The sequence below is a fragment of the Mastacembelus armatus genome, chromosome 5, assembly GCF_900324485.2.
Source record: "Mastacembelus armatus chromosome 5, fMasArm1.2, whole genome shotgun sequence".
NCBI lineage: Eukaryota > Metazoa > Chordata > Actinopteri > Synbranchiformes > Mastacembelidae > Mastacembelus > Mastacembelus armatus.
This window is the reverse complement of record NC_046637.1, coordinates 15,525,698-15,544,115: the sequence shown is the minus strand read 5'-3', so window position 1 is coordinate 15,544,115 and position 18,418 is coordinate 15,525,698. Positions and strand designations below refer to the sequence as shown.

Below are 18,418 nucleotides of genomic sequence, written 5' to 3'. Positions count from 1 at the left end.
TCTGTCAAGTTAAGGTGAAAGAAAACAAAAGACAAAATACAGAGTAGACCTCTTGACACTATAGTCCTGTTTATCTGTCATGTTCAGTATATTTTGTAAATGTTGCAGATTGGTGCGTTTATGTTTTGTTGTTATCTGAAACACAATCCCATCTCCTAAGTTTCTTCACCACCTTTGATCTTTTACTCCAAAAATCACCTAATCAGATAATTGAATTATTCCTGACTCTGCCCACTTTCATACTAAAGACATTTTAAAGTCACTGAAATAATAATACTCTTTCTTTTATTCCTCTGGCTCAATGAAGTTACTAGTGGAGTGTGGTTAACAGATGAAATGGCAAATGTCATTTTGTCATTTCAGTCATTTTGATAAAGGTTCTGACTCTTGGCCAGATTTGTTTTAATTAGCAGTAACAGATATGTAATCTTGAAGCATTTCAATTACACTGCTGCACAAAGAGATGTTTTTGGCACACTCAGAGAAACCAGAGAGACAAATTCTGTGCTGCTTACCTTTCTGCAGTCTGCTTCTGAATTAACAACTTGGATTCTTTAAGATTGGATTCTAGTTTATGTACAGGAAATAAGTAGGAGGTGCTGTATTTAGATTCAGTCTGAGGGTGGTTTCAACATGTTTCCCTAAAATCCATATAAACCACCCAGTAAACCTAGCTGAACTACATTTTCTTTAAAAAAAAAAAAAAAGGGACAAAAAAGGTTACTTTGAGCATTTTTTTAATGGTTACATATCCGGTTAATATTTGTTTCGCTTTACACATACTTGGTTAATGTTTGGGAAAGACTGTAGTCATGCTTAAAAAAACATGTTTGAGTAAATTATTTGTGTGCCCAACCACTCTGCCCTACCTCCTCCTTAAGACAGTTCTAAGGGGAAAAAAACAGTTTCCGTTTCTGGTTATCTTCACCAGGATGGAGGTAATCTTCTCACTGATTAATACAGCAAAATTATGCAATTAATGTGCAAATTATGATGTTATTTGGGTGAATTGACCCTTTAACAAATAATCAAAACAAAAAACTAATTGTCCCCAAACTTAGTAAATTTTTGCATTTATCTACTTTATGCCCAACTCTTCATATTATGTGTAACTTTTCCTGCTCTTTGGCCTAAGAAAGGAAAGCTAATTCTAGTCTAGCCTTCCTCCCTGTGCATGCAGGTTCATACACTCTAAAATCAAAATTAAAACACATGTTCTGAAATGAGATCAAACACAGCTCTTCAAATGAGGTGCAGTATTTTCAGGCTTAGATCTCATGTTAGAGTATGGCAACCATTTAGGATGTGTATGCACATGTTTTGAATTAAAAATTTTTATGACATTATTTATCTTGCCTTTAAAACATAAAGACAAAGACAAACTTGTAATGTTTTGTAAAAATTTGTACTGTAAATCTGAAAATACCTTTGTTTAAAAATGCGAATGCAGCTATGTTCTTAAACAATACATCTGGAATTTCTCAACTATTTACATGCATACACACATGAACAAAATTGTTGGTACCCTTCCATTAAAGAAAGAAAAACCCACAATGGTCACTGAAATGACTTGAAACTGACAAAGGTAATTTTTAAGGTAAATTTACTGAAATTTAGGTAATGAAAATCAAACATCATTTTTGAATTATGGTTCAGCAAAAGCATTTGAAAAAACTAATGACACATGAAAAGTAGTCGTTTGGTATCATGGTGTGTACCACACTGAATATGGACCACAGAAAGCTAAGGAGAGAGTTGTCTCAGGAGACTAGAAAGAAAAGATAAGCATGTTAAAGGTAAAGGTTATAAGACTATCTCCTAGCAGCTTGATGTTCCTGTGACTACAGGTGTACATATTCAGAAGTTTAAGCTCCATGGGATTGTAGCCAACCTCCCTGGACATGGCCACAAGGGAAAAATTAATGACAAACTGAAGAGACGGATAATATGAATAGTAGCCAAAGAGCTTAGAGGTGAACTCCAAGGTCAAGATACATTAGTGTTAGATTGCACCATCCATTGCTGTTTGAGCCAAAGTGGTCTTAATGGAAGACGACCAAGGAGGACTCCATTGTTGAAAGAAAATTATAAAAAAGCAACACCGGAATTTGACAAAATGGATAATGACGATTTTTTAGGTATCTGTACTTTACTTGGATATTTATTTTTCTGACGACGTTTTACTTTTACTCCCTACATTTAAACACAAACATCTGAACTTTCTACTCCTTACATTATCAAAACAGGCTTGTTACTTTTTTAGCCTCCGCGGATGACGACACGACGTAAAAGACTTATCTAACTGTGGGAGGCTGTGGCTCAGGAGTTAGAGCAGATTGACCATGGTTCGATCCTTGGCTTCCCTGGTCCACAGGCCAAAGTGTCCCTGGGCAAGACACTGAACTCCAAGTTGACCCCAGTGGCTCTTCCACCGGTGTATGAATATGTGAGCAGGGTGAATGGACAAATAGTGTAAAAGCGCTTTGAGTACATTTGAGTGTAGAAAAGCGCTATACAAGTATATGACCATTTACCGTATAACTTCAGAGGAAAATCGAGTGAGTGGACAGGTTTGGATAGAGAGAAAATTTGCAGTGCGACATGGAGGATGAAAGGGATCCAGGGAGTATTGCAGAGTCCGACGATGCAGCAGATTCGGAAAAGCTAAACATTCCCCATCCATGGTTGTATTTAAAAGAACTGTTCAATGCTGTCGGCTCATGGTGAATGCATTGTGTTTTGTGTACCAGCACTGTGCAGGTTGTTAATAAAAGAAGAATTTCCTTTTTTGTGTCAAACTTTTTTAGTTTTGTGGAGTTATCAAAAGATATATTATGTATCATTCACAGCAAAAAAACATTTTTACTTTTTTACTTAAGTACATTTCAGACCCTGTACTTTATTACTTTTACTTGAGTAAAGGAGTTGAGTCAGTACTTATACATTTTTCACACAAGTATCTGTACTTCTACTTAACCCTCTGGGGTCTGAGGTCTGAGTAGAGAATATGAGTACTTTCAAACATCAAAGAATGGCTAAGAACAAAACAGACTATTCTGAAGATGCCTTCTATGAGCCCTGATCTAAATCCTATTGAACATCTGTGAAAAGAGCTGAAACATGCAGTCTGGAGAAGGCACCCTTCAAACCTGAGACAGCTGGAGCAGTTTGCTCACAAGGAGTGGGCCAAAATACATCGACAGGTGCAGAGGTCTCATTGAGAGTTGGAGAAATTGATTTCAGTTGCCTCAAAAGGTTGTGCAACAAAATATTAAATGAAGGGTACCATTTTTGTCCTGGCCAGTTTCATTAGTTTGTTTTTTTAAATGCTTCTGTTGAACCACAATTCAAAAGCAATGTCTGATTTTCATTAGTTAATCTTCAGTAAATTTCTTATTTATTACTACTTCTTTAATGGAAGGGTACCAAAAATTTGGCCACGTGTCCAGAATGTACTGTAGTTGACATACTTATAAATCTTTTTATATGTCTGAATTGATGATGATGTGATTCCATGACTACACTGTACAAGATATGGGACAAGCTAAAGCTGAAACTGTCAAGGTCTTATATGTTGCAAAAGTGAACAGTGACAGCCTGGTAAAAATATACAAAAAGTCTTTCACTGAGAAGTGTTCCTTTATCACAGAACAAACACAGAATATCAATTGTAATAAAAAAACAGGTTTCTGTATACAGTAGTAGCAGTTCACAGTGTCACTCTCTCCCACAGCAAGTTGGCACTTTTATCACAACTGTTCATCATTTGTACCATTGCATGGCATTTACACTTTATTGTCTGTAGGTGGCGATCAGCTGACCCTCACGTGTACAGCACCCTGCGCATGCACAGACCAAACTGTAGCCTATACTATAATGAACGCATACATGTGGTCAGGGTTTGCTGTAAACCGATTATTGTTTGTAGATATTTCTTTTTAATATTTTAGAAATTTTCGCTTGATTTCATGTGGACAATTGGTCAACCCTCTTTCCTAACACATTCCTGTGCAACTAAATTGCTAAAGTAGATATGTTGTGTAAGAAACCCATTTGATTGTACATTGCTCTTTCTTTGTAATGACACAGGGTGCTTGAAAAACTAGACTATAAAATAGTAATTTGGGAATGTTGATTTATAATAGACAGTGCAGTAATACACTGTTAAACTTCTGGTGTCCCCTCTCTCCTCTATTGTGTTTTAATAAAGTTGACAATATTTGTGCTGATAATTTACAGACAACATATGGTTTTGACAGCAGCTGTGTGATATATCAGATTTGAAATGAGTGTTCATGAAGATGATTTAATGGTGTTTACCATTGTGTTTACTATTTTAGTAACTTTTAGTGTGCTCCATCTGTAATAGATCTTTGACTACATACAGTAAACCCCCGCAATTCACAGGAGTTATGTTTCTAGAGCATCTGTGAATTGTTTTGGATGTGGTCAAAAAATGCCTATAAATGCCTATTTTTATAGTTTAAACCGTAAATATGCCCCCCGAATATGCTCCCTAAACACTTTAATTTCATTTCAAACAGCTTAATACATTATCAGTAAATAAATTAGTGACCTAAATTAGTAAATTATATTGTTCTTAATAATTTAGCACTAAAACACATGAAAAATTATATATTGCCACGAAAAAAAACATAAAAAATTGTTGAGGATATTTGCGGTTTCCGCAAAATTGCAGGGGTTTCCGCAATTATTAGTTAAGTAGTTAAGTTCTAAGGAAAAATATGCGAACGACTGAGGCCACGAACTCTGAACCGCAACTTTGCGGGAGTGGACTGTACATGAAACCTGGTGTAACAGATTATAATTACTTATCTGTGGCAGTGCCTGTATATTTGTAAACCCACAAATAGGCTAAAAGGTTTTGTGACACCTGATGGTAGAAAAACTGCATGTTGGAATTTTTTAGGCTAGTCCAGGGTTAAAACCACTGGCATTGAAAACACACCACAGTAAAAAGTGTGACATTTTGAATTGTTACAACGATAGCTGTAATCAGCTGGGCCTTGTTTTTGAATGTTATGTTAGCAGTCATCACAATCATACTTCTCAAATGAGACAAGGAGCCTATTCATTGGAATAACTAACACCTTTTAATTGTGTTGGAAATACCTAAATAGAGAAACAAGAAATAGCTCAAATGATCACAACCCTCCCAAAACTAGTTTTACCCATGCAAAAGGTCAGGTCTGAATTTGTGGATGTGTTCAGCCCACACAGTCAAAATTTTTCAGATGTCTGTAAGGAGTCTGCATGGAAATCTCAAACAGACCCTAGACGCTATGTGACACACTCAATGGGACAAAAGACCAATACACTTGTACATATTGATCAGAAAGATGGTTGAGCTAAACTTTAGGGTGCATTCTTTCATGCAATGAGGTCTGTGGATGTTGTTACCATCACAGTGTAGTTGCAAAAGAATCACTTCATGACCAGTCTGGATTTAAAGTAATGACTACAGAGATCGAAAACCTTTCAGAATGATATATAGCTATCACCACCATGCTATACATCATTTGGTGAGATGAGTGCTTTCAAAAATGAGTATTGTGCTAATATAGAACTAAAAATATTTAAACCTTATGTTTAATTAAAAATGAATGAATCCTCAAAATGAGTCTGACAACTGTGAATTTCACCAAGAGTTGTCAACAGAATATATATTTTAACAGCTTTAAATATGCAATTAACCACATTTTCTTTTATATGCAATACCATAACTTCTTCATTTTCCCCTTTTTTAACCTATGTCAATGACAGGATCCTGATCTCTTACTGACACTGCATAATAACACCATGCTCACATTTTTTTAACCTTTAACTCTGCTCTTCATTTACTTTTGCAGCAGTGATGAGGACAACAAGCCTCTACAGGGCAGCCAGACTTCACTGGATGGCAATGTGAAGGAAAGTGATGATAGCCTCGTGGACTATGGTGAAGGTGGTGATGGCCAGTTCAACGAGGATGGTTCTTTCATTGGCCAGTACACGGTGAAGAAGGACAAGGATGAGACGGAGGGCAACGAGAGCTCCGAGGCGACTTCACCTGTCAATGCCATCTACTCGCTGGCATAGCCCTGTAGCAGCAGGCAGGGGACTCCGTGGTTCCTTCTGGTTTGAGGTTGTTATGGTAAACCACAGCACCATACACAACAAACAAACAAACACACACACACACACACACATACACACATACACGCACACACATACACACACACACACAACACACACACACATATATATATATATATATATATAAACCATAAAAGAAAGGCAGCAGGGCCTGTCTGGAGACTGGGTAGGCTTTCCTCTGTAGATAAAAGTGGAGGATCATGGGAGTGGAATTAGACCGCAAGCCTTTACATTTCCAGCTCTAAGAATATGGCCCACTTGAAGTGAAGTTTGGATTAAGTGGGCATCTCTTTTTTTCTTCTGTGCGCTCTGCTCTACCTTTACTCACACAGACTTGTAGTGTGCCTTCAGGGCAGCTTTCAGCATTTGGAGACATCAACGAGTGTTCTTTAGACATTTTTTATTTGAGTCATTTGTGCTCTGAACATGTCCAGTGCCCCTGCTCTCTTTCCTGATATGCCCCTCTGTAGCATCCCTGTATGGTACACAGAGAAGCTACATACAAAAACACACACACACATACACACACTCACCTTATCCTGTAACATATCAGCTTCTAACCATCAATCTCAACAGGATGCTGGCAGATATGTTTATCATATTGATATTTACACAGTGAAAGATTTGAGTTTTCCACTGCTGGTAGATGAGTCATTGAATCTTACTAAATGCTGTAAACAGTTCTGGCACATATTTTAGTGCCCTGCAAAACTATGCACTATCACCTCTTCCATACTGTTTTGGGTTTATTCTGGTTAGTAAAAGTACACATTTTGAGTTCCTTCTTTACCATTCACAGGATAAACCCACATGCTTTTATTCACTTTGCCTTGTACAGTGTGGTAGACAGGTTTTTCCAGTGTTGTAGTACAGATATTCAAAATGGCTGCCCTGAGAAAAGCCAAGCTCTGCTACTTGATGTCGTTCCTAGTTTTTTGAAAAAGGACTATGGTAGTAGTTGAGGCAGCAGAGAGAAAAGTTAGTTTTATGAAAGAGGAAGGCCTCTTTCATAAAAAAGAGGCTAGGCTAGGCCCCTAGGCTAGGCTAGGCCCCTAGGCTACGCACAGGTAGCCTAGGGGTTACCTGTGCGTAACACGATGTGGAGTCTTCCTCCAAAACTCCCCCACTCTCAATAAATCACGAAAACTAATTACACTTAATGAAAATTTATTCTCTCCAAAATACAGAAAACAACTCAAGAAGCTCAAAGCAAACAAAAACGCAAGATTTAGCCCTACTCTTTCTTATTAAAAGAAAATAACACAAAATACACAGGTTTCCTTCCCTGGTCTCATAAAACAAAACAGGAGAAAACATAAAACAAAAATAACCTAGGCTGATTTCACAATGCCGAACTAATTGTGCTCAATATATACAGTGCAGAGGATTTCTAAACATTCTTACTCAAAATCAACGAAAAACTATTATTAATACAAAATGTTCTCAACTCAAAACAAAACGATGTCTAGCTAACTAACTCGAAGTCTTTATCAAATGCTGGTTTGGGAGTGGCAGAGATGGGAGAATCGCTCTCTCGAACAGCAGTCCATGGGCTTCTTATCTTCCTTCCGGAAGAGCTGGACCAATCCCGGAACACCAATCCAATCCGAATGGACCAACCCACGGACCTCCAGAGTTCATGCCCACTTCTTCCTCCGTCCCACACACACACACACACACACACACGAAATGGGGGAGGGGAGAGCCAACCACACCAATCACACACATAATGACTTAGGGTCATAACACTGAAATCTAAAGCCCAAAGTTGCCATTTAGTTTTTAGTTTCTGTAAATTGTATTGAAAAGAATGTGTCAGGTTGGATGTGAACATTTACTCCCATGGGACATGAATTCAGCATGAGAAGCTGGGATTCTTAACTAAAATTTTACTCACACACATTTAACCACATGATTGTTATCACAGTCCGTGTTTATTCAGCCCAGCTATCATCCCCAACAGTTAGATGCAGGCATTAGGTAGCTAGTACTGTACACACCAACTTCAAGTTTAATTTTCCCTGGACCCCTTACCTCTGTGACATCATGTGTGACCTACACAGCTTGAAAAATGCTTCCTTTTTAGTTTGAACCCATCTTTTCAGAGAGACCTACACCTTTCCTTCCCTCTAGTTTTGTATAAACTTAATTAATTTGTTATTCATGATGAAAGAAAAAAAGATCACATTTTGGGCTATGTAGAATACTTCAAAGATTACAAGATTTACAGCATGACAATATACACATAAAATTCACATCCACTTTTAAAATGAAATATATCAGCTTACTTTTTTGTTTTTGCAGAAAAAATGGATTGATTACAGAATAGGTACGCAAGCTCATTGTTTATTTTTCGTGTAGTCTGTGTATTAGCAGACTGATGGACTGACAGTCAATTATTTGTTTGTATTTTTCTAATTTATGCTCACTGAGTGCTCATTGGTTTCAGCAGATAATTTTAGCTGTGGTACTGTAGTTACCTGCTACTCAAAAACAAACCCTCCAACTCTAAATCACATAGATTTTAACCTCAGTTAGCAACTGGAATTCTTGTTGTATTTAAGATATTTATTTTATATTTCTATTTATTACATTTTATTAGATTATGTGGATGGTAATAGTATGTTAGTTCCTAATTTAAAATTTGTTATATAAATGTTTTTGACCGATTTATTATGCTGTTTCACATCAGAAATAGACAAAATAAAGATGTATCCAGAATTGTTCATTTTGAAAGGTGTTAAACACAACAGTATGTTATGTCTGAAGCAGCTGGCTTTTCTGCTGTTACAAAAACATCAAGAAAAAAATACAATGAAAAATGTCATCATTGTCTGTCCATTGTGCTGCTCTTCTTGTACTCATGTTGTATTACTGTTACTCTGTGTTCTTCAGATTTATGTAACATAACACTTCTGCTACACAGAAAATTTATATTGTTCCTTATTATTTATTTGGCATATATTCTGTACATGTAGGTCCTGAAAAAAATCTCATCTTTTGTAAATATTTGATTTTCCCCCAAAAACCAGAGTCGCAAATCTGTATTAACAAGCAAATGTGACAGGTGCAGCTTTAGTTTCTCATGCACCTTTCTAATGTATCTTTGACTAACATTTGAACTCTGAAAAAGTATCTAGTGTAATTTCCCACTTTATGTTGCCCTTTGCTTTGACATTGTAGTATATGGCTGTGGCAAGTATATCAGTCACTTGTTTGTTGATGGTTTAGACTCTATATTGTGAAAGGGGATATGGTTAGAGTGATGTAAATAAGTGCTCCTGAAATCTACTGTTTGCAGCATTTGTCACACACAAACTTCTAGAAGGCCTACAAAACATACATTCACTGAGGTCTTGAAATGAACTCCCCTTTATATGGTTCTCGTTGATGCTGCATCTACTCCTTTTTCCAGTAATGCCTTTCTCCATGTAATACATGTTATTGCGTGTCCCATTTCACGTATCACTTCAGCAGAGTAAAGGCTGAGCTGGTTCCTCCAAAACTGAGTCAGTCAAGCCCAGATTATTGTTTCCATGTCTGTGTATACAGTATGCAGTACTGTCACCAACTCCACATCAACTTGATCACAACACTCAGTTTCAGTGCAGAAAGTACTAAAACCAAGTGTTCAGAACTGTTCGATCTAAATTAAAATGTATAAAATACCATATATTTTGATGCAAATCAAGACAACTAGATAAAAGTATCATGTTTATTTTGTGAGTAATGGGTAATTCCTATTGTGAGCTCTATTCTAATGCCTTTATGGAAAGGAACAGATTTTGACACAACTTTGACATGCTGTACACATCAGACTCATTTTTATTGACTACAGTATCTGTCAGTCATCTTGACCAAAGCATGTAATTGGCTGTATCTTGTTGCTGTGATAGACAGATTGCCCAATATGTATCATAGAATGTTCTCCGTTTTAAAGGACGTCCAAATAGAAGGCTTCCAGCAAACAAACAGATTAGCAAAGTGAATAACAGCAAATGCTTGGATGTATTGTTTTCATTGGACTGCTGTCCTTATCATGTGGTAAAGATAGACAGTCACAGTACGGTTTTCCCTTCATAGACTACAGAATAGGTAAAAAACAAGAAACTAATTATTCTGTGATATTAGTATCCATATTTTGGGTGAGAATCAGTAAATCGTGGTGGTAAACTTGAGTAAAATCACTTTAATACATGAACAGACAGTGGTGTTTATTCCCAGCTCTTAGCTGTTGTCACTTGAGTGCTTATGTCAACGTGTGTCTGACCTTCAATCAAAAAGAAGACTGCAATCCTGTGGATCCAATTACTTACAATTTGCATTTGCTACAATGGGGAAATTGAACAACAGAATATGTTTCATGAGAGGCACACATTTTGAAAACAGTGTTGACCTGGCATTTGTTAACCCTTCCAAAGAGAGAGAGGGAAAAGCAAGAATAACAAGAACTTCCTGTCATTTACTACCACTTAATGGAACTTAAAATTATGTTTCCTTATGTCTTTTTGCAGAACCTGAAAGAAGCATGCTCTGAGTTTGAAGCAGGTGTGTGTTTTCTGTGATGCAATTTGTTCTCTCTAACCTTGGTGTGACCACAGGGGGTTGTTAGTTTGAGGCTTAAACACAGACATTATGACAAACACACAGGAGTCTTTTGCTGAAATAGAAGTCAGCAGAAAGCTAAAGTACTGAGAGCTCATTAGGTTGGAACACAGGTCTGAAATTTTTCACTGGACTTAGTTGAAGTGTATCTTTCAGATCTGGCCTGGAAACCTGTACCCTTCTTCCCACATGGCCTTCCTCTTTTCTTCCAAGTGGATTACAGTGGGGAAATGCTGTAAATTGGCCATATAACTAAGAAAAGAGTTATGCATATTTGCTGATGCACAGTGTGTTTTTTCTTTGGCCACGTTAATTTGAAGTACATTGTGATGCTGAGTGTCTCTTGTTAATGTCTGCAATATCTCAGCTCAATTTCATTGGGAGACAGCAGATGTCAATATGCAACTTTATGTTTTTCTTTATTTCAAAAAGGTGCAAAGTCTAGACTGGTGCACATGTGAGATTTGCAACTGGAGTTTTTTAAAATATTTGATCACAAGCTATTTGACTTTTTTTAAAATAAATTCAGCATCTTATTGTTTTTACCATGTACCACCTGTTCAAAGTCTTGCTTCAACATTCAAAATAACAGCTTTTGTAAGGTACATCTACTCAATAGAAACTTGCATAAATATATTCACCATGTATGCGTTTATGATGAGATGTAACTTCTGCTAGTAAAGCCTTCTTTATAGTAAAGCTATCTCATTTTCTTTACCTTCTGTCTGCTGGTTTTCTCTGTTACTCTGCTTTTGTCATCTTTTTCAAAGGTGATTCACCTTTTCATTGTGGTGTTAAGACTGAAAATGAAAACGTAATGTAGCCTCAAAAGTACGGTTGCCGACAAGGGCAAACGTGCTGCAACAGCCAAAAGACATACAAGAGAGAAACGCGGCAACGGCCAAAGAACATGCAAGAGAGAAACACCGCAACGGCCGAAACACTCACAAGAGAGAAACGCCGCAACAGCCAAAACGCACACAGGAGAGAAACGCCGCAACAGCCAAAACACATGCAAAAGAGAAACGCTGCAACTGAAGTATGCGCTAATATGTGCTTAAAGTGTTCTATTAAATTTGTTTACTTAATCTTACCCAGTGTCATAGAACATTGGGAGACATGGACGGGGACATGGACAAGGACTGAAATTAGTTTTTGCATGGTGGGATGTCTGAAGGTACGCTTTCCACTGATTTTTTTTTAAACAATTGACTATCATCTTTTACAATACTGTACTTTTATAATACTGTAAAACATGACGGCCAAGTGTTTCAAAAGAAATAAACGGAAAACTTGCCCTTTTTATGTCACCTCTCTAAAAGTTAGCCAAACTTTGTTTATAGCATCCCTAAGTTCGGGGTTCTGCTACGGGCCTGGCGCACTTCCGTTGCAGCGTTTCTCTTTTGCATGCGTTTTGGCTGTTGTGGCGTTTCTCTCATGCATGTGTTTTGGCTGTTGCAGCTTTTCTCTTTTGCATATGTTTTGGCTGTTGCAGCTTTTCTCTTTTGCATGTGTTTTGGCTGTTGCAGCGCGTTTGCCCTTGTCGGCCACTGTACAAAAGTGCAATTGTGTAGAATGTAATGAGTTCAGCGGCTCTAGTGATTAGATTCCAGAATGCAAACTTCTGAGCACCCCCTCATAGCCCACTCTCCATTTGCAGCTGTGAGGGAAGGTACAGTGACTGTCACTTTTAAAACAAAACATCTGTTGCAGGGCTGACAGACCGCCATTCTGAAGCTACAGGCTATTTTCCAGAGGAGACTGTGGTGTAAGAGCACTTAAAAGAATCCTGGAGGACAGACAGGGTCTATGAAGGCCCTAGGTAAAGCTTGGATGCAAACCTTTGTGCTGTGAGCTCAGTGCTTTGCAGGGTACCACTGTGCCATCCCCTGAAAGTTTTTCCACTCAAAATGTTTTCTTGTTAGTGTATACCCCCTCTATGGAGCAAGTGAATGCAAAAAAGTTAACAGGATTCAGGCTATTAACTTCATAAATTTCATGTAGCAAACTATTACAGCTTATAAAAATGACTTTGGCTCTAGGATTGGTAAAATGGACCTTGGGCTAACCACTGCCATGTATATTAGTGTGAACCAGTTCCTCACTGAAGTGGTAGCTATTCCATCCACTTCACAAAAATTCCCACTTTGTCTTTTCACACTGATGAGAACTAGGAGTCCTTTTTAGCAAATCATTATAGACATGTAATGACTCATACAAAAACTTGTAATGATTCGGAACACTGGCAACCTAAGTTCAGTGGCAACTCTCTTTTCAGTGAAATGACTCATAAACCTGACAGTGCTAACCAATACACCACCCCACCATAAATAAGACATGAATAAATAAAGCAGTAAGGTGATATACTATATAAAGCAAGGAGGAAGTTAGGGTGAATGTATGTATCACAAAATACAGGACTCTCCTACAGGAGGCCAGAGTTCAGTTCCAGGTTGAAACATGTTATCTATGCACCACCTTAACTAACCTCTTAGTCACCCCGCCCCCTTTTTTGCAAATGGCCGACAACACGTAGCTAAATAAAACTAGCTGTTGTTCTTACATTTTAAGAGTTAAATTGACGGCCTTGGTGCCGATTGAAGCAAAAGCGTCCCAGTTTTCTATCGGCGCGCTGTAAATGTGAAACATGACTCCCCTCCCCCTCTAGCGTTGAGCGCTGCCTGCCCAGTGTTGTCATGGCTACATTTATAGTAAGGAGGGGCTGCGTTAAAGCCCACTGTTGCACCATCTGGCACGACTTCCCGTATGTCGGTTTAAAGGTCTCATCATTGGCTACAAGATGCGTCAGTCACCATTTATGAACAATTTGACTGGCTAATTCTCCTGTCAATCGAAGTTAGAATATGCCCCCTGACTGAGATTTTCTCTGAGGATGTGAATTCTATTGGTTTTACCGTTAGTTACGCTGTGAAACGTAACAACACGCTTGATTGAGGCCTCATGTGATTCACAGAAGCTTGCTATGTCAAACTTTATTGAATAAACGGACAAAACGAAGCGGTTTACGGCTTATTATGAGGAGGACGATGGATTTATGGATTTACTGTACAATATTACGTCTTTTTGGACTAAAATATGGGTGCATTTTCTTCTATGGATTCTAACAAACAGAACGATATGCGACACTCCATGTTTGACTACACATATGAAGTTACACGAGAGAAAGGTAAAGAGCGGCGTTTTGTACTGTATGTTTACTGTTGTTAAATATTAAGAAACTGTAGTCGCTGTGATTATTCGATCCTAAATTGCTTTATGCCATTTTAATCGTGAGACTTTAAGGTTTTATTAGACATAAAATGTATTATACCATATCCACATTTTTCGACAATCTTTTTGTGACAAAATATAAACATACAATTTTTAGAGCGGATCCGCTCCGTGGGTGACCATGGGTTAACTCTGTGTTCATCATTTTACTGTAACAAGGAAGGAGATTTTAACTAAAAGGTTTTTTCTTTATTGAACCCAAAAATTATTCTACTGCTTATTGCATCTATCCAGAGTGAAGTTAATAATAATGCTCTGATCTGCACTTTCATCTGTCTAGTGACAAGTACATCTACAAATACTACTACCACCATATATAATGTCTAAAAGCATGTTGATATGTGTGTCAAAGCTTTTACGCCACTAGGCATAAAAATGATAATTTTACAGCCATATTTCAGGCCACAAACCCAGAAGAGATTATGAGGGAGTGGTCACTTTGTGGTGGCATGTTTTATTGATGTCTAATGCATTCTGCCTTGACCCCCTCAAGGCTGGTAAATATTAATGTCTTGGCCATCCATAGATCACTGTTACTACTGTCTCATATACATCAATGGGTAAAAGCCATTAGCAACCTATACGTGGATGGGCACAAGGAGAGGTGAACTGAAGCAGCTGTGGGCAGAGTTGGGTAATTATTATATGTTCTGTTGCATAAAATACTCAAGTTTGGGCAGTGACTAAGCCAAAGCTTGTTCTGTGATCTGAGCTGACAATAGGGAGCATGGATGCATGTGTTGCTACTTAGTTTGTGCATGTGAGTTTCATGTTACCAAGTTTAGTCATAAGTTTGGGCGGCCATCTGCCTCGACCGGTTGGGGTGAGTGGATAGAGCGGAGAGAAAAGAACAGCAACAATAAACAACAAATAGACATTGCAGGTTGGTGGGGCTAGTAACTGCACATCAGCGATATTCAGCTCCAGGACCAGGGACACCTGCAGAAGGTACAGAGAGAGAGAATAGACAGAGAGGGAGAGAGCACAAACTAGGGGAGAGAGAGAGCACAAGGTTAGTGACATTCAATGGTGGAATATACATGTGAGGTGGAAGGTGAGGAAGAGAGGGGACTGGAAGGGAAGGGAAGGTCTTTAAGGTATGAAGGAGCTTGATCATGAAGGTCTTTGCATGTGAGGAGAAGGATTTTAAATTCTATTCTGTATTTTACAGGGAGCCAATGAAGAGAAGCTAATATAGCAGAAATATGATCTCTCTTGCTACTTCCTGTCAGGAATCTGGCTGCAGCATTCTGGATTAACTGGAGGCTTTTTATGGAGATACTGGGACATCCAGATAGTAATGAGTTACAGTAATCTAGCCTTGAGGTAACAAATGCATGGACTATTTTTTCTGCATCATTTTGAGACAGGATGTTCCTAATTTTGGCAGGTGAAAGAAGGCAGTCCTAGAGATTTGTTTTATGTGTGAGTTAAAGGACATGTCCTGGTCAAAAATAACTCCAAGGTTTTTCACAGTAGTGCTGGAGGCCAGGGCTATGCCATCTAAAGTAGCTATAATTTTAGAAAAGTTATTTCTGAGGTTTTTAGGCCCAAATACAAAAACTTCTCGGAATTTAAAAGTAGAAAGTTACTGGTCTGAGGAACTGTCCGAAAGACCACATTGACAGTCTCTGAGGCGCCAAATAAAAGGTAAGGCAGAAACCTATTATATCAAATTCTGCTGAATTGACTACTACTAAAATTGATACTGTCATACGGTGCATAAGTATAATATCTGTTATAACATAGGAATATGTGAAGAGGTAAGTAATATTTATGACAGGCACGTGGCGAAAGAAGAGGTAAGTACCAAAGGGAAGTGTCTCTGAGAGGGACCCTAATAGACTGAGCAGAGAAGCAGGAAGTAGAGGTAAAGTGATTCAGAGGCTGCTCCTCCCACTATTTGGCTCCCTCTAGTGGCGCCGAGCAGAATTACAGGAGAAGCTGCTGACACCCGCAGGAGGCAGGAGGTACTGCAACAGGAATTGGAAAATTGCTCCATCTGGTGGAGGAAACACCGAACTACAACTAAATACTAACAAATAAGGAAAAGATCAAAATGGACGGAGAATTTGATCGCGAGATGAATGATGACAGATGGGGCCCACCAGAAAAATGGGTCAATCTGGGGATTCAAGTTGAATCTATTTTAAAGGCAGGAAGACTGACATGTAGGGAAAAGGATCCCCAGGCAGAGATGGACAAGTATAAGGAGATGCTGATGCAGCTTATAAAGGATAAAGGTAAGACTCTAAAGGATCACACTGCCGTCATCCCATGGCTATGGGCGAAGTCAGTACAGCACAGGCGTTGTGCCGAGAAGGCTAAGAAGGATCGGGACAAGGCCTCCCCTTTCTACTGGAGCAAACTGAGACAGAGAGCAAACAAAGAGGTAACTGAAGCACACCGATGGACCAATCTAGCCCTCTGGTGGCAGGGGACTCAGCACATGCACAAGAATAAAGAATGGAAGAAAACAGTGGAAACAGAAGAGAAGCAGTCACCACCACCTTATTTTGCGAGCAGGCCGACTGCGCCCCCTCCAGCAGGACTGTATCCGCTTATGGACATCTCCGGGGGAGAATTACAGGTGTCGGATGTGCCCTCTGTGCCCAGAACCTCTTCCCCGGATCACCGGGATGGGGACTGTAGAGGAAGGGAAGAGCCTCCTCATGACAAAAAGCCTGCCTATGATAGCGGAGAGGACAGTCACCCATTCCAGAATCGGGTCAGACGTGAACAGCCCTCCAGACAACCTACACCGCAGTCACAGTCAGCGAAGCCTGCACGAAGAGAGAGAGACAGAGGCAAGCGAGAAGTGTTGTTAAGGTTCATGTCACAGGAGGACTCTCAACCCACTGGGTCCATAGTACTATGGGCAGAAGGTAAATGGAGATCTGAGGAGTAACCTTTGGACGCAGATGAACACGACACGCTGTCTTGGTCTCCTCACAGAGTGTGTGAGCCTCCAGGACAAGAGACCGGTAAGGACAGGTAAGGAACGGAGACCACAGCGCTCGCCTCCGCCGAGCCAGGCACTATCAGTAAGATCTGAAGAGGAGGAAGACTGGGATGAGGGGAACGGAGGACCGAGCGGTGGGGGACCGAGGTCCCAGAATGATTTGTTGATGTTCCCCTTGATGTCCACCGGAGGTGGGTTTAAATACCGGCCTTACGGGTTGGGGGATGTGCAGGCTTTGGTGGACCAACTTCCCCCAGTAGCAGAGGGGGGAGGCCTGTGGCTCGGCAAATTGGACCCGCTGACCGCAGGACAGAGCCTAGCTATTGGGGATTTTAGAGCCGTGATTCAGAGATGCCTGACCAGCATGGACGCAAGAGACATAGAGAAGGCTGCGGGCACCCTCCGCATCCAGGATGAGGAGCCGTTCTCCCGGTGGGCTGGTGACCTGAGCAAAGCAATCCGTGAGAAATATCCGCTGCCAAATTCAGCAGCAGTCCCAAAGGTGACTCGAAACGTTAAAGATAACCCCAGAGTTTTCTTAGACCAGAGTAAAGAGTTGTGGCTCCGACAGACAGGGTGTCATCCAGGTAAACCGGGTCCCCAAAGGGAGTGGTACTGACAGGCGGTATTGGAGGGGGTCCCAGAAAAGGTCAAAACGGCTATGATTGACAATCCAGATTTGCAGGGGGCTGATTCAGTGGTGTGGGAGAGACATTTGGTGCATCACCTCACCCGCGTCCAGCAGCAGATGCTGAAGGAAGAGGAGCAAAATCAGGAGCTCCAGACCCAGCTGCTGAAGCTCCAGTTGGCGGAAGCAAGGCAGAAAGTGAATGCCGAAAAGAACAAAGAAAAAAAAGAGGAGGCCAAGAAGGTTATGTGGCAGTGGGGCGTGGATGCTCCGGATACTCCTGATCTGTTCCCAGTACCTCCTTGGAGGCCGCAACATCACCCTCCAGGCAATAGGAGGGGAGCTCCGAGGGGGGGCCGTGGGTGGAGAGGATGCGGTGGTCGTGCGGGCTCACCTAGAAGGGACTCAGCCCAATGTTTCCTCTGCAACGGAAACGATCATTGGATTAAGGACTGTCCATACAGGGGCTGTATGGCTCGAGGCCAAGCTCGAGGAGGGCAGGGAGTGCACCTGCAACGTGGTAGGGGTGGCCCCACACCGGCTCACAACATGCCTGTGATGGATTGGGGTCCTCCATCCAGTTCGGAGGACTCCTACCGAGAATGACACACCCCGCCGAGAGGTCTGGACAGCGGAATGAACATGGCAGATCCACTGCTGTCCATGAAGGTGAACCATACGAATCTGTCGTTTTTGGTCGACACAGGGGCTACGTGTTCCACTCTCAACACCACCGCTGCTTCTACCTTGTCGAACCACAAGACCACCATCATGGG

General features: G+C 40.2%; 1 protein-coding gene across 9 annotated transcripts in view; it reads left to right on the top strand.

The window, feature by feature from the left end:
• The window catches only part of nfasca (neurofascin homolog (chicken) a), a 176,415-nt gene extending 165,039 nt beyond the window's left edge, over positions 1–11,376 (top strand). For all 9 annotated transcript variants that reach the window (XM_026307143.1, XM_026307142.1, XM_026307152.1 and 6 more), the window contains one exon: positions 5,871–11,376. In XM_026307143.1, coding sequence (XP_026162928.1) covers positions 5,871–6,099 — 229 coding nt within the window. In that variant the 3' untranslated portion in view covers positions 6,100–11,376. The remainder of the gene's footprint in view (positions 1–5,870) is intronic.
• Positions 11,377–18,418: the final 7,042 nt, after the last annotated feature.